Source organism: Pristiophorus japonicus, chromosome 14, assembly GCF_044704955.1.
Source record: "Pristiophorus japonicus isolate sPriJap1 chromosome 14, sPriJap1.hap1, whole genome shotgun sequence".
NCBI classification, from domain to species: Eukaryota; Metazoa; Chordata; class Chondrichthyes; family Pristiophoridae; genus Pristiophorus; species Pristiophorus japonicus.
Window position 1 is genome coordinate 58,224,634 of NC_091990.1, and position 16,977 is coordinate 58,241,610.

Consider the following 16,977-nt stretch of genomic DNA (forward strand, 5'->3'; position numbering starts at 1 on the left):
GAGTGCTATCTCCGGTGCTCTGCTTCCTTGGAGATGCGCTCCCAATGGGGGGGTTAGTGAGTGTTGGGGATGAGGGACTCAGTGTGTGTGTGGGGGGGAGGGTCAGCGAGTCCAGCGCCACGCTGAGGACACCAGCGCTACAACGCCCCTCCCCTTCATAAAAAGGCGCTATAAAAAGGGGAAATTTCAGCCCCCTGATGTCATAGACAAGCACTTGCAGGTCAGATCGTGCGCACTTAGATGCAGAGTAAAGCCCAACCATCTTCAGCTGCTTCATCAATGACCTTCCCGCCATCATAAGTTCAGAAGTGGGGATGTTTGCTGATGATTTCACAATGTTCAGTTTCATTCATAACTCCTCAGATAATGAAGCAGTCCATGCCCGCAAGCAGCAGGACTTGGACGACATTCAGGCTTTGGCTGATAAATGGCAAGTAACATTCGCGCTACACAAGTGCCAGGCAATGACCATCTCCAACAAGTGAGAATCTAGCCACCTCCCCTTGGTGATTACCATTGCCGAATCTTCCACCATTAACATCCTGGGGGTCACCAATGACCAAAAACTTAACTGAACTAGCCACATAAATACTGTGGCACAAAGAGCAGGTCAGAGGCTGGGTATTCTGTGGCAAGTGTCTCACCTCCTGACTCCCCAAAGCCTTTCCACCATCCACAAGGCACACGTCAGAATTGTGATGGAATACTTTCCACTTGCCTGGATGAGTGCAGCTCCAACAACACTCAAGAAGCTCAACACCATCCAGGACAAAGCAGCCTGCTTGATTGGCACCCCATCTATCACCTTAAACATTCACTCCTTTCACCACCGGCGCACCGTGGCTGCAGTGTGTATCATCTACAAGATGCACTGCAGCAACTCACCATGGCTTCTTCGGCAGCACCTTCCAAACCCGCAATCTCCAGCATCAAGAAGGACAAGGGCAGCAGGCGCATGGGAACACATCACCTGCAAGTTCCCCTCCAAGTTATACACCATCCTGACTTGGAAATATATTGCCGTTCCTTCATCATCGCTGGATCAAAATCCTGGAACTCCCTCCCTATAACAGCACTGTGGGAGTACCTGCAGCACATGGACTGAAGTGGTTCAAGAAGGCGGCTCACCACCACATTCTCAAGGGCAATTAGGGATGGGCAATAAATTCTGGCTTGCGAGCGTCCCGGAACGCCTAAAAAAAAAAGTTACGCTCCCGCCCATTCTCGGTTAAGATGGCAGAGCACATCAACCACATGGAGGACCCAGGCTCCAGTCAGTGTCGGACCTGACACTTGTCTTTAGCATAGGAGACCATAAATAAAATAAACCTGCTTCTCGCTAATATATACTAAAATGAAATAGAAATGACCGGCAATGTCTTCTACTCATTCTCATATATCCATGATTCTGTATCTGATGAATGGAGAATAACTAATGTGAGTTGCATGATGGTAATTCAAGGATTATGAGTTTTCAGATATTAACAATTAGGGATTACAATGCTTTTTTCAATCTGGTAGCAGACATTTGCCATTTTATAGAATGTATAATATTTATTTTCTTGGGGTGGGGAGTGGTATGCATTCTATGTTTATTTATAATATTTCTTAAGTGTGGCAGAAGTGATGTTGCTGGAAGAAAGTAGATGTAATAGTGACGTAGGATATGAAGATTGGTGGTGATGCATCATAAAATATATACTGGGTATACTACTTCTGCTGAATTATCCAGTAATGAACTCTATTAACACAAATAAAAGGAAATGCAGGAAACACTCGGGAGGTCAGACAGCATATGGAGAGAGAATTCGAGTTGACGTTTCAGGTCAATGACCTTTCATCAGAATTGGAAGATGTTGGAGAGGAACAGCTTTCTAAGCAAGTATAGAGCCATATGAGCGATGACAAAAGTGATGATGTTGCAAGGCAAAGGGAGGTGATAATAAGGCAAGTATAGAAACAAAAGATGCATCCAAAGGATGTGTAAATGGTTACAGCAGAGTGGGAAGAATGCATGGACAATCTGGCAATGGGCTCCTGTAGCCCAGTAATGTGGCGGATGATAGGTGATAGACCCCAGGGTGCAGACTATCCTGCTGGCTGTGTACTGATAGGGGATTCCTACCCCAAGCACCAGCCCACACTTCCTACACTCCCAGTCACTCTAGCGCAGCCATCCTCCATTACCAGCACCTGCTGTCTGAGAGAAGATAGGAGCGGTGGTTAAGGTCTAAAATTGCTAAACTCGATGTTAAGACTGGAAGACTGTAAAGTACCTAGTAAAAAGATGAATAAAAACAGAAAGGAGAGACATAAGGGATGATGGCCCAAATTCAAATGCTAATGCCAGGAGTTAGAAAAACATTAAGTTGAGATAGGATGTGAATGGTGGGATTATGACCAACTGCCATTAGAGATGTTTTTCTAACTCCTGCCATTACCATTTGAATTTGGGCCATCATCCCTTTTGCCTCTCTAATCTCTCTTGTCTTCCAACCTATCACAGACCTTCCCTTTTGTTCTTTCTTCCCCTCCCCTTTTAGTGCTTGTTAAGAATCTGTTCTTTTCGAACACTCTCCAGTTCTGACGAAGGGTCATCGACCCTAAGCGTGAACTCTGCTTCCTCTCCACAGATGCTGCCTGACCTGCTGAGATTTCCAGCATTTTCTGTTTTTATTCCAGATTCCAGCATCTGCAGTATTCTGCTTTTGTAATAATAAGATGAGGTGTTGTTCCTCAAGCTTGCGTGAGCTTCATTGGAACAATGTAGGAAGCCAAGGACAGAGTCAGATTGGGATGGAGAAATATCTGGCAAGTGACCGCAAGCTCAGATTCCCTTAACATACAAAAATCTATCAATCTCTGTCTTGAACATACTCAATGACTGAGCTTCCACGGCCCTCTGGGGTAGAGAATTCCAAAGATTCACAACCCTTTGAAGAAATTTCTTCTCATCTCAGTCCTAAATGGCTCACCCCTTATTCTGAGACTGTGACCCCTGCTTCGAGACTCCCCCGCCAGCCTTAATATTGAGTTAACAACGTTAGTTCATAACCACTGCTCCCATTTTCTCTCAGACAGCAAGTGCTGGTAATGAGGATGGCTGCACCAGAGCCACTGGGAGAGTAGGTGGTGTGGGCTGGTGCTTGGGGTGGGGAGCCCCTATCAGTACACAGCCGGGGGAGGGGTGGGGTGGGGATCCCCTATCGGTACACGGCCAGGGGAGGGATCCCCTATCAGTACACAGCCAGGGGAGGGGTGGGGTGGGGTGGGAATCCCCTATCGGTACACGGCCAGGGGTGGGGTGGGGATCCCCTATCGGTACACGGCCAGGGGAGGGGTGGGGTGGGGATCCCCTATCGGTACACGGCCAGGGGAGGAGTGGGGTGGGGATCCCCTATCGGTACACGGCCAGGGGTGGGGTGGGGATCCCCTATCGGTACACAGCCGGGGGAGGGGTGGGGTGGGAATCCCCTATCGGTACATGGCCAGGGGAGGAGTGGGGTGGGGATCCCCTATCGGTACACGGCCGGGGGAGGGGTGAGGTGGGGATCCCCTATCGGTACACAGCCGGGGGAGGGGTGAGGTGGGGATCCCCTATCGGTACATGGCCGGGGGAGGGGTGGGGTGGGGATCCCCTATCGGTACACGGCCAGGGGAGGGGAGGGGTGGGGTGGGGATCCCCTATCGGTACACGGCCGGGGGAGGGGTGGGGTGGGGATCCCCTATCGGTACATGGGTGGGGGAGGGGTGTGCTGGTGCTTGGGGTGGGGATCCCCTATCGTCACACGGCCGGCGGTGTTGCCTGGACTGTTGGGATCTATCTGTCTTTCTTCTGTCACATTAACGGGCCACGGGAGCCTTCTCTTCTTTGCCAGATTTTCCTTGCTTCCCTCACCCTCTGCTGTAACCATTTACACCTCCTCTGGACCCATCTTTTGTTTCTATACTTGTCTCATTATCATCCCCTTTATCATCACTTTTGTCATCTAATCACTCCTGCCCTCCGCCCTATCACAGAACTCCCCCTTTGTGCTTTTCCTGCACCTCTTTTGTTGCCTCTCATCATAATCATCATCATCATAGACGGTCCCTCGAAAGGAGGATGACTTGCTTCCACGCCAAAAAAGGATGAGTTCACAGGTGTTTCAGTGAATGACCCGAACTACATCCTCAAGGGTGGAAGATACCTGTGCGTTAATTTTTTTTAACGTGTGGTGGCCGTTGCACACCAGCCACCACACGGGCCTGACAGAGTTTGCCTCTGTATGTGCTTGAAAGCTGCTCATCTCTAATATCTTCCACATCTGTTGAAAGATTCATCGACCTGAAATGTCTCTTGCCACAGATACTTCCTGATATGTTGAGTATTGCTACTTTCATTTCTGATTTCCAGCAGCTGCAATATTCTGCTTTTGTTTTTGATATTAACAGTTTGTTGACAACTGTTTCACTTCCCCTCCCAGGGTCAAAAAAGGCTCAGTGTCAGCTGTGGCTCAGTGGGTAGCACATGCGCCTCTGATTCAGAAGGTTAAGGATTCAAGTCCCACTCCAGGGACTTGAGCACATAAATCTAGGCTGACCCTCCAGTGCAGTGCTGAGGGAGTGCTGGTGTCTCACGTGGACGTAAAATATCCCATGGCATTATTTCGAAAAGCAGTGGAGTTATCCACGGTGTCCTGGCTAATATTTATCCCTGAATCAACATAACCAAAACAGATTATCTGGTCATTATCACATTGCTGTTTGTGGCAGCTTGCTGTGCACAAATTGGCTGCCGCGTTTCCCACATTGCAACAGTGGCTATACTCCAAAAGTACTTAATTAGCTGTAAAGCACTTTGAGATGTCTGGTGGTCGACCAAGGCACTATATAAATGCAAGTCTTTCATTTCCTTTTTAACTGACCGAGTTTTTTAATTCATGCACATGCTTGTGTCCACTTGATCCGGGTCCCAAAGGTTGTGCCTCACCCAGGCTGAATACAACACCACCCAGCAGTCGCTATAAGTGACCAAAATGTAGCATGGCCCAACGTCTCGGTGTGCACATAGATGAGTTTTATAACCTGTGATTGTGTGCTACCCAATAAAATGGTACGTTGCATGGTGTTAAGAAGACTGAGACAGAAAGTGTGGAACCCATTATGTACATTTTGAAATCTCCTGAAACAAATGTTGTGGGTGTGAGGTAAATTCACCTTTGTCTGTTTTTCACAATCACAGAAAAGTTGTTGGCTAAGTTTGCATATAAACCCGGAGCCCTAGTGCTTCACGTGTTTGAAAACAAATTTGCTGTTTTCTTTTTATCTGTTACTCTGTGTCGTGCACATTCCCTGGGCGGGTAACCTACTCTCAACCCTCTTCTTGGCCTGCTCCCGACCTTGGTTGGTACGAGGTGTACAACCCATGGACGTAGCGCTTTTCTTTTTGTCTTTGTGACCTCCGCACTCCTGCAAGGATAGCTGCTCAGTGCATTGTTGACAAATGAGGAATGATGGACATGAATCTGGGTCCTGCCTGACCGCAGCTCAACATATTGCAGCTCCAACACACAGTGCCACCACGCTGCACCTCCTCACCTTGTTCTATGGGTTTTTGTTAGTTTGTCTAATTTATTCATCTCCTTTGCTGAAGGCACTGACTCTCAAGTAGATCCAATGGCCATTCTTTACACATAAGCTTAGACTTTGAGTCTTGGCAGGCTTTCTAATTATGTGTGCATCATAGCTGAACTTGATCCTATACACACACACACACACACACTTTCCATCAAGTTAAATATTGTAATCAGGTTAATTATAATTGACATACCCCCCTACTGTCACCCCAGCCTAGATCAACTAACTCAGGATAGACTAGGGATTGAATCTGAGATCTTAGGCCTAGGTCCATGTCATTCAATTCCATCCTGGACAGTCCCTTTTACCCACAAGGCAATATAAGGGATACTTATTAATTAATAATTAAATTATATATAACTCTGTTTTTTTTCAGTAATGAATGACATCATCAGTACTATGTTTAATAAGAAGTTTATGGAGGAACTGTTCAAATCTCAGGAACTGTATTCCAAGAAAGCCCTAAGAACCGTGTTCGATCGACTGGCTCACGCCTCCATCATGAGACTGAATCAGGCTAGCATGGATAAGGTGAATGAATCACTCCGGATTCATTGCCATTGTTTAATCCTTTCAGAAATACGGGAGCATTTTGGGTACAAAGAAACATAAATACAGATACTGGTTTTATTCAGAAAATAATATGAATGCAAAAGTGGTTAGTGGTCACATCTACCATCCCTGATCTGAGCCAAGCTGTTCAGAGCAGCCACTCTTCTCAACGTTTTCCTTTTAGATGCCCCGATTAAACATTAAACAGCACCCTGGAAAGAAACAGCAGCAACATGCAGTGCTCTCAACCAATGGAAATTCACACTCCCGGCTCCAGCACAGGCCCGACTCCATCCTTTCACATATTGCAGGTTAAAAGATGTGGGAGCAACCACTTATAGCCAAAGCTAACTGGTTTCCCACATAGCATGCAAAAACCAAAGGGAGGACCCTCACTGTTTGCATACTCTAAGGTACCTCTTGGCAGCTGTTTCAGAGTGAATGGGCAGCCTGCTTCCCCTCACCAAGTTAGGTTTGGGGGAGGAATCAAAGGCCTGGAGTGACTCAAGGGAAGGAAACAGTGAAGAGAGGAAGACTTAAGCTCACAATTTGGGTGGAAGGGGAGGGGGGGAGAGGAGAGGTGGGAAGAGAAGAGGAGGAATGAATTCTGATGTGATTCTTGGTTGCAGAAAAGAATATTGTTTATTTAACCTGTCTGCATTAGGTATCTATAATTTGTTTCCATATATCCCCCAGCTCTATGACCTGATGACGATGGCATTCAAGTACCAAGTGCTGCTCTGTCCACGGCCTAAAGATATCTTATTGGTCACGTTCAATCATATGGATGCAGTCAAGGAATTTATACGTGACTCTCCGAGCATTCTCAACCAGGTAGATGAGACATTTCGACAGCTGATCGAGGTGGGTGTTGTCTTCATTCGATATTAAGTCTCTGTATAAGAAAGGCAAATGTTGGACCAAAGGGCAATTCAGTCTTGCATGTGTACAAACATAGAAACATAGAAAATAGGTGTAGGATCAGGCCATTCGGTCCTTCGAGCCTGCACCACCATTTAATATGACCATGGCTGATCATTTTTGCAACTTTAGTACCGCACTCCTGCCTTCTTTTCATACCCCCTGATCCCTTTAGCCGTAAGAGCCACATCTAACGTCCTTTTGAATATATCCAACGAACTGGACTCAACAACTTTCTGTGGTAGGGAATTCCACAGGTTCACAATTCTCTGAGTGAAAAAGTTTCTCCTCATCTCGGTCCTAGATGGCTTACCCCTTATCCTTAGACTGTGACCTCTAGTTCTGGACTTCCCCAACATCGGGAACATTTTTCCTGCATCTAACCTGTCCAATCCCGTCAGAATTTTATCTGCTTCTATGAGATCCCCTCTCATTCTTCTAAATTCTAGTGAATATAAGCCTAGTCGATCCAGTCTTTCTTCATATGTCAGTCCTGCCATCCCAGGAGTCAGTCTGGTGAACCTTCGCTGCTCTCCCTCAATAGCAAGAATGTCCTTCCTCAGATTAGGAGACCAAAATGGCACACAATACTCAAGGTGTGGTCTCACCAAGGCCCTGTACAACTGCAGCAAGACATCACTGCTCCTATACTCAAATCCTCTCACTATGAAGGCCAACATGCCATTTGCTTTCTTTATTGCCTGCTGCACCTGCATGCCTACTTTCAATGACTGATGTACCATGACACCCAGGTCTCGTTGTACCTCCCCTTTTCCTAATCTGTCACCATTCAGATAATATTCTGCTTCCCTGTTTTTGCCACTAAAGTGGATAACTTCACATTTATCCAAGAAAATCATGCAACAGTGGGCCACAGGCATGATTCGGTGAACTACCGAGCAGGAGTTACTGAGACAGATGGTGGGAGGGACTGCTTCTGGGCCAGATTCCTTTGTCTGACAAGAGGAAGGAGCTTGGGAAGAGGGGTCAGGGGTGTTCATTTTTCAGAGCTGGGTAGTGACGACCGATTTGAAAAGGGAGGGGAACAGTAGCTGAGAAGAGGGAACCGTTTACAATATCAGCTAGCACGGGGGCCAGGAAGGGAAGTCGGGTGATCAGCAGTTTAATGGAAATAGGTTCAAGATGAGGTCATAGAGGGGTATGTGGGGACAAACCTCTTCCCCAAAAGCTTGAAAACTTGGAAACTGCAGCCTCAGCAGGTAAAAATCTGAGTTTGGAGAACCTCATTGATTAATTTAGACCAATGTGCAAGCTGCCTTTTTGCACCAGTCTTTTCTGGCCTTCCAGGCATGGAAAGTTTAAAGAATTGCCTCATTGAAAAAAAATCAATGATAGTTTTGTGTACAGGCATGCAAAATGAAAGGAACCAGCAAAGCATTCATGTGCTGGCGAAGAGGCACTCCGCTCTTGAACATTCCCATGCTAAGCCATTGGAAGTGCTCCATAAATTGCTGACTTGGATATTAGACTGTGTCTGAAGCAATTTACAGAGGGACAGCCCAAGTCTAGTTGTGACATCTAATCAACTGGGTTTGTACTGTGAAACAGATTGCATAGTTGTGATTTGCTCGGTTGGAATTTAATGAATGTCTTTTTGCCTTTTTCTGATTGACAGACGTACAGCTGCCTTCCTGCGGGGGAGTTCCAACTCATCAGGCAAACTCTGCTCGTTTTCTTTCAGGACCTCCATATCCGAGTAAGTGCACTCCGAGTCCCTCCAGGGTCAGTGATACACCATGTACACAGCCTGATGGAATCTACAGAGGTTGCAGCCGCACAGTTATATTGCAAAAGGGTTTACTGTCTAGACAAGGTGTCGATGACAACTTTATGTCTGTTTTTTGGGCACTTGCAACTATAAGGGAATAATATCCAGAAAGAGAAAGGGAATAATTTTAAATTTGGCCGATGGTGTAAAATGGGCAATATCGAATTGGCTGCCCTTTATAAATCTGTTTCATTTTCCTTTCGATTGAAGTCGAAATTTAGGAGAGGCAATAAAAATAGGAAAATATCATAACCAATTTAGGGAAACCGCTGGGAAATTTCTCTTAGAATCCCCCCTCCCCCGAAGGCAATCAAGCAAGCTCCGGGAGACTGCAGTCACTGATAATACCAATCACTGCTAGTCCCACCTACCTTCTACAACTGAAGACTTCCTCGACTCTCAGGACTGCAGTGGATCCAGTTGGTGCACATTTTGGTGATCTATTCCAGAGGTTGAACCCTGAAAGCAAATACTCCTTGGCATCTAACCTGTCATGTATATAACCTTCATGTAACTGTAACCTTCATAACAACACTGCATACTGTATACACCGAAGAAATGCACACGTTGACCACAGGGGGTGAACTTGTGGGAGACACTCCTCACCTGGTCATCCAGGTATATAAAGGGAGGTCCCACGCAGGTCCCGTGAATAAAGGTTCAGGTCACAGAGTGACCTTGTCTGCAGAATGTGTCTCGTGTGAATTTATAGTAGTGTGTAAGGACATTACATTTGGTGACGAGAAACGGGAATCAACAACCCACGAGAATGGCCACCGGTAGCACAGAGGAACGGTACTGTGTTGGTGAGGACTGGGATGATTTCGTTGAGAGGCTCCAGCAGAGCTGGGAGATGCAGCGGCTGACAAGCGAAGGGCGCATCTACTGACCAGCTGTGGACCTAAGACGTACGCGCTGATGAAAGACCTGCTCGCACCCGAGAAGCTGGCGGACAAAACCTTTGAAGAGCTAAGCAAACTGATCGGTGAGCACCTCAAACTGGCGAGCAGTATACACATGGCCCGACACCGATTCTATACACACCGACATCGGGAAGGACAGAGCATACCGGACATCGTTGCGGACCTTCAGCACTTGGCCAGCCTCTGTAAGTTCACAGATGCCTGCAGGGGGGAGATGTTAAGGGATTTCTTTATTGAGGGCATTGGTCATGCCGGGATTTTCAGAAAGCTAATTGAGACCAAGGACTTGACCTTGGAAGCGGCGGCGTTGATGGTTCAGACCCTCATGGCAGGGGAGGAGGAAACCAAGATAATATACGCGCGCAATTCTGCTTCCAACATGGTGATGGATCAGGAAGTCAACATTGTAAACGCGACTCAGAACCCCGCAGGCAGGCAAGGGCAATTCGACACCACCCAGGCAGCAACAGATTCTAGAGTGGGTCCTCAACAGAGACAATGGCAGGTTGAACGGACATTTACGCCATCACGGTGGACAATGTGTCCCGGGATGGGGCCATTGACACCCATTAACAGAGTGCTCAAGAGTAATCAAAGAGACAATCAGAGAGGAATGCCTGGTAACCCCTTTTGTTCACAACGATCTCAACTCATGCTGGAGGTGCAGGGGCAGACATGCAGCAAAAACCTGTAGGTTTCAACAATTTAGCTGTAGAAATTGTAACTTCAGTGGACATTTAGCCAGAATGTGCAGGAAGCCCACAGCGAGGCTAATTTACGAGGCAGATGAACCAGAAGAGGGGTCTGCAAGGCAGGTTGATGCTTGGGACAAAGCAATGGACGCTGAAGTTCAGCGGGTTCATGTGGCAAACATCCACAGCTCATATACCAAAACGCCACCTATGATGATGAAAGTCCTATTAAACGGCATCCCCGGTACGCATGGAGCTGGACACGGGGGCCAGCCAGTCACTTATGAGTGTCCAACAATTCGAGAAACTATGGCCACTCAGAGCTAGCAGACCCAAACTACAATGCATTGACACGCAATTACGAATGTACACCAAAGAGATCATCCCAATACTAGACAGTACAATGTTGGTGGTCACACATAATGGATCAGAGAACCGGCTGCCACTCTGGATTGTCCCGGGAAATGGTCCCGCGCTTTTGGGGAAGAGCTGGCTAGCTGAGATGAACTGGAAATGGGGGGATATGCATGCCATTTCATCTGTGGACCGAAGTTCATGCTCACAGGTCCTACAGAAATTTGAGTCACTATTTCAACCTGGTGTTGGGACTTTCAAAGGTACCAAAGTAGTGATACGAATCACCCCGGACGCCAGACCAGTGCACCACAAAGCCAGAGCTGTGCCGTATGTGATGCGGGAGAAAATTGAGAGTGAGTTGGACAGGTTGCTAAGAGAGGGCATAATTTCGCCCGTTGAATTCAGCGACTGGGCAAGTGCCATCGTCCCTGTCCTAAAAACGGATGGCTCGGTCAGGATCTGTGGCAACTACAAGGCAACTATCAACCGAGTGTCACTACAAGACCAATACCCGCTTCAGAGAGCGGAGGATCTTTTTGCCACGCTGGCAGGCGGCAAGCTGTTCACCAAGTTGGACCTCACTTCAGCCTATATGACCCAGGAACTGGCCGAAGAATCCAAGCTACTGACCACCATCACCACGCACAAGGGGCTGTTTATCTACAACAGGTGTCCGTTTGGCATTCGATCAGCGGCCGCTATCTTTCAAAGGAACATGGAAAGCCTGCTCAAATCCATCCCTGGAACAATCGTATTTCAGGAAAACATCCTTATTGTGGGTCGAGACACCGAGGAACACCTCCACAACCTGGAGGAGGTGCTACGCCGACTGGACCGGGTAGGCCTGCGACTAAAGAACTCCAAGTGTGTGTTTTTGGCCCCAAGGTCGAGTTTTTGGGCAGGAGTGTTGCCGCAGACGGGATCCGGTCTACCAAATCCAAAACGGAGGCGATTCGTTGTGCGCCCAGGCCCGGCAACACATCGGAGTTGCGTTCATTTCTGGGACTCTTGAACTATTTCGGGAACTTTCTGCTGAACTTAAGCACATTGTTGGAGCCGCTACATGTGCTCCTGCGTAAGAGTTGCGATTGGTTTTGGGGGGACTGTCAGGAAAGGGCTTTCAATCGGGCGCGGAACCTGCTTTGTTCTAATAAGCTGTTGACTCTGTACAACGCCTGCAAGAAATTGGTTTTGACATGTGATGCATCATCCTATGCGTGTTGCAGCAGAGTAATGATGAGGGCTAACTCCAACCTGTGGCTTATGTCTCCAGGTCGCTCTCCCAAGCAGAACGGGGATATGGGATGGTTGAAAAGGAAGCACTCGCATGTGTCTACGGGGTGAAAAAGTGCACCAGTACCTTTTTGGCAGAAGGTTCGAGTTAGAAACGGACCACAAGCCGTTGACATCCCTGTTGTCAGACAGCAAAGCTGTCAATGCCAATGCGTCAGCTCGCATGCAACGATGGGCTGTCACGCTGGTTGCGTATGACTACACCATACGGCACCGGCCAGGCACCGAAAATTGCGCTGACATGCTCATCAGGCTTCCACTGGCCACCACTGAGGGGGCAGCGGAGAAAAGCGCCGAGATGGTCATGGCCGTTGAAGTCTTTGACAGCGCAGGCTCCCCCATCACAGCCTGCCAGATCAAAATCTGGAGCAACAGAGATCCCCTCCTATCCTTGATTAAGAAATGTGTCCTGACTGGGGATTTGGCGTCTGCACACGGGGCATGCCCCGAGGAGGTCAGACCGTTTCACAGACGGATGGATGAGCTCTCCAGCCAAGCCAACTGCCTACTATGGGGCAGCCGGGTAGTCATGCCCCAGAAGGGAAGGGAAGCATTCATCAGGGAACTCCACAGCGAGCACCCAGACATAGTGCTAATGAAGGCCATTGCCCGGTCACATGTGTGGGAATTGATTCAGATCTGGAACACTGTGTTCGCAGGTGCACGACGTGTGTCCAGCTGGGCAATGCCCCCAGGGAGGCCCCACTCAGCCCGTGGCCCTGGCCCACCAGGCCATGGTCACGTATTCACGTAGACTACGCGGGCCCGTTCGTGGGAAAAATGTTTCTCATTGTTGTTGATGCGTACTCGAAATGGATCGAGTGCATCATATTGAATTCGTGCACAAATATCCACCACTGTGGAGAGTCTGCGTGCGGTCTTTGCGACCCACGGCTTGCTGGACATCCTGGTTAGCGACAGCGGCCCGTGTTTCACTAGCTATGAATTCCGGGAGTTCATGTCGGGTGATGGCATCAAACATGTCAGGACAGCACCGTTCAAGCCGGCTTCCAATGGCCAGGCAGCACGTGCGGTCCAAATCGTAAAACAGGGCATGCTCCAGATTCAAGGACCCTCCCTTCAGTACCACCTATCGCGCCTCCTGCTGGCCTATAGGTCCCGACCGCATTCGCTCACGGGAGTCCCGCCCGCAGAACTACTCATGAAACGTACACTTAAAACTCGGCTGTCCCTCATTCATCCTGTCCTGTCAGACATTGTTGAGGGCAAGCGCCAGTCCCAAAATGAGTGCTATGACCATAACTCAAAGGGGAGATGTATAGAAATCGATGACCCTGTATTTGTTCTAAATCAAGCTTTGGGGCCCAGGTGGCTTGAGGGTACCGTAATTGGCAAAGAAGGGAATAGGGTCATAGTGGTCAGACTTAACAATGGACAGATATGCCGCAAGCATCTGGACCAAATAAAAAAAAAGGTTCAGCATGGACACTGAGGTACCTGAGGAAGATCATGAGATATTGCCCACACCACCGCCAGTGAACAAGCAACAAGAACATTCAGCAGCATGCACAGTCCCTGCGGCTAGCCCGGACAAGCCGGAATCACCACAGGTGACAGAGACGCATGCCAAGGCTCAACAATCAGAGCCCCAACTGTGGTGCTCCACGAGAGAGCGTCGACCGCCTGAAAGACTTGACCTTTGACCCCATAAGATGTTGTGGGGGGGGAGGTGATGTCATGTATGTAACCTTCATGTAACTGTAACCTTCATAACAACACTGCATACTGTATACACCTAAGAAATGCACACCTTGACCACCGAGGGTGAACTTGTGGGAGACACTCCTCACCTGATCATCCAGATATATAAAGGGAGGTCCCACGCAGGGTCATCACTTCTTGGTCCTATGAATAAAGGTTCAGGTCACAGAGTGACCTTGTCTGCAGAATGTGCCTCGTGTGAATTTATAGTAGTGTGTAAGGACATTACATAACCTAAGTTTTTTTTCTTGATATCTCTGTTGTTGAATAACCTTTCTTTTGCCTCACACACGAAGAATGAGTGAGGGGCAGGTACTTGGACAATAGTTACTGCACGGCAGCAAGAATTAGCAACTGAAGGATAGGAATGAAAGAAAAAATAATGATGGCACTGTACACTTGCAGATGTGATTTTATCACTATTTAACATGTTATTATTTAGCGAGCTATAATTTATTTCTACAGGTGTCCATCTTTCTGAAGGATAAAGTTCAGAATTCTAATGGCCGATTTGTGCTGCCAACTTCTGGGCCTGTTCCTTGGGGAATAGAGGTCCCTGGATCGATCAGGTAAGTTCGATGGTCTCACTCCCACAACTCTCTGCCCATTGTGACTCTTTCATTCATGCTTTCCTGTACACACTCCCACCAGTTTCATTGTGAACTTCACTGTGGAAGAAGGGAAATTATTTACTTCAATTGTTTATGTTCTCTTGTTCCTTGCTCCTGTCCAAATTCCACTGTTTTGGATCTTCATGCATCTTTCCATAGGTGAGTAAGTGATCTGTTTAGTTTCATGGCATTTTTCTGCTATAAGTTTTGTTGAATATTATTTAATCATCATTTTGTGGATTAGACACAACATCACAAGACAGCTACAGATGAGAGGCCATCTGGTCCATTTTACCTCATCCATCCACAAAAAGAAACTTGCATTCCCCCATCATATCATCAAAGTTGCCCTTTAAATGAATCTAAGGTTTTTGGTTCCACTACTCTACCCCAAAGGCTGTTCCAAATGTTGATCACTCTTTGTGTGAAGAAATTCTTCCCAATATCTGGGTCAAATAATGGAGTCAGTTATCAAGAGTAAACTTGAGGATTATCTGTACGATAATAGCTTGGTAAACAGCAGCCAACATGGATTCAGATGGGGGAAGATGCTGCCTAGCCAATTGCTTGGACTTTCTTAAGGACGTGTACTATGGTACATCCTACGATGTGGTGTACCTAGACTTCCAAAAAGCCTGTGACAAAATTCCACACAAAGGATTGCTAGATAATCAGTCGGGATTCGGGTAAAAACTTTGTTGAAACTTGGGAAGCAGAGAACAGTAGTCAAAGGAGTTATGTCAGGGTGAAGGTAGGTGGTAATAAGGCTGGGATCAAGAGATTATTGTTGACATCCGTGCTGTTTCTCATTTACATTAGTGACTTGGATTCAGAAACTCAATGCCAATTGGTAAAGAAGGTTAGTGCATTATTTGCATATAGTTAGTTAGCTCCTGATTAATTCTATTGCTTGACGGAGTGACTATCTATAGGAACATTTTTGCAGCCTTCTGCGCATGCGCGCTGCTTACCGAGGCCACGCATTCACGGTACCCAACGGTTGCGGCCTACAGTGGGCCATGCTTACTTTAGCTACATGGGAGAAGGTCACTGGATCTGTGTTGGCTGGGTGGAGAAGAGAGGATTGAAAGGGGAGTGAGAGGGTATTGCAGGGGGAGAGAGAGAGAGAGAGGATCGGAGGGGAAGAGCGAGAGAAAGCGAGGGGATTGGAGGGGAGAGAGAGGGATGAAAGAGAGAATCGGAGGGGGCAGAGAGAGAATTGGGGGGGTAAGAGAGGGAAGGGGGATAGAGAGTGAATTGGAGCGGGGAGAGAAGGGGGTGAAGAGTGCGTGAACCGGAAGAGAGGAGAGAGAGAAGGAATCGGAGGGGTGAAAGAGGAGAGCGGAGAGAGAGAGAAATGGAATTGGGGGAAGAGAGCAGAGAGGGAATCGGAGGGGAGAGAGAAGAGGGAATTGGAGAGAGAGTGAGAATTGGAGAGAGAGGGGAGAGGGAGGGAATTGAAGAGTGGGGGAGAGGGAGGGAATTGGAGAGAGGGAGAGAGAGAGGGATTCAGAGGGAGAGGGAGATCCGGGGGTGGGGGAGGGGGGGAAAAGAGTGAGAGAGAGGGAATCAAACGGGAAGAGGGGGGAGGGAGGGAGAGGGAATCAGAGGAAGAGAGAGAGGGAGAGGAGGGGGCGGGAGAGATGGAATCAGAAGGGGGGGGGGAGAGGAGGTCAGGAACTTGGGGGTGGGAGGTGTGGGAGAACACAGTGGGAATGGGGGAAGAACATGATTAGGTCTAAAGTGGGGGTGGGGGGGTGGAAATGAGAGTGAAAACATGATCCAGATGGTAAGATGTATCACGTTCTTCCAGTCCCACCCCTTTTACACCCACAGCACATTCTCCCTCTCCTCCCCTCGATCTGGTGGTGCATGTGTGACAAGTGACATTGGACTGGACGAAATTACGGAAGTCCATGACACTGTCACTATTCACTTTGTACCCAATAAAGCTGTTAACAATCCGTGACCCACACACAATGCCCTATCTTTGGAGGATGGTTGGGGCGGTGGGCGGGGGGAGACGGTCATGAACCTGGGGGAGTCGGAGGAACTTGGTCAGGGGGAGAATGTCATGAACCCCAGGGATTGGGTGACTGCATTGGGGGAGAGAATGTCAGGAACTTGGAGGGGGAGGGGGGTAGATCCAGAACTTGGGGGAGGGAGGGGGGTGGGGAGTGGGGAGGATGTCAGAAATTTTGAGGGAAGTCAAGAACTTGGGTGGGGGAGGTCAGAAACTTGGGCGGTAGTAGAAGGTCAGGAGCTTGGGCAGGGAAGAGATTAGGAACTCGGGGGTGGGTGGAACGGAGGAGGTCAGCAACTTGGGCGAGGGAGAAGGTCAGGAACTAGGCGCCGGGCGGGGGGGAGATGTCAGGACCTTGTTGGGGAGGTAAAAGGTCAAAAACTTTGGGGGGTTGTGGGGAAAGTTAGGAACTTGGCGTGGGGGGTGGAGGTTGGGGGGTGCGTGTTCAGGAACTTGTTTGGAGGATGGGAAAAGG

General features: G+C 48.2%; 1 protein-coding gene across 1 annotated transcript in view; it reads left to right on the forward strand.

The window, feature by feature from the left end:
• oscp1b (organic solute carrier partner 1b) overlaps positions 1-16,977 on the forward strand; it is a 97,432-nt gene that overhangs the window by 54,256 nt on the left and 26,199 nt on the right. Inside the window, exons 2-5 of the mRNA XM_070899243.1 lie at positions 5,996-6,150; positions 6,868-7,035; positions 8,729-8,809; positions 14,334-14,437. Coding sequence (XP_070755344.1) covers positions 5,996-6,150; positions 6,868-7,035; positions 8,729-8,809; positions 14,334-14,437 — 508 coding nt within the window. The remainder of the gene's footprint in view (positions 1-5,995; positions 6,151-6,867; positions 7,036-8,728; positions 8,810-14,333; positions 14,438-16,977) is intronic.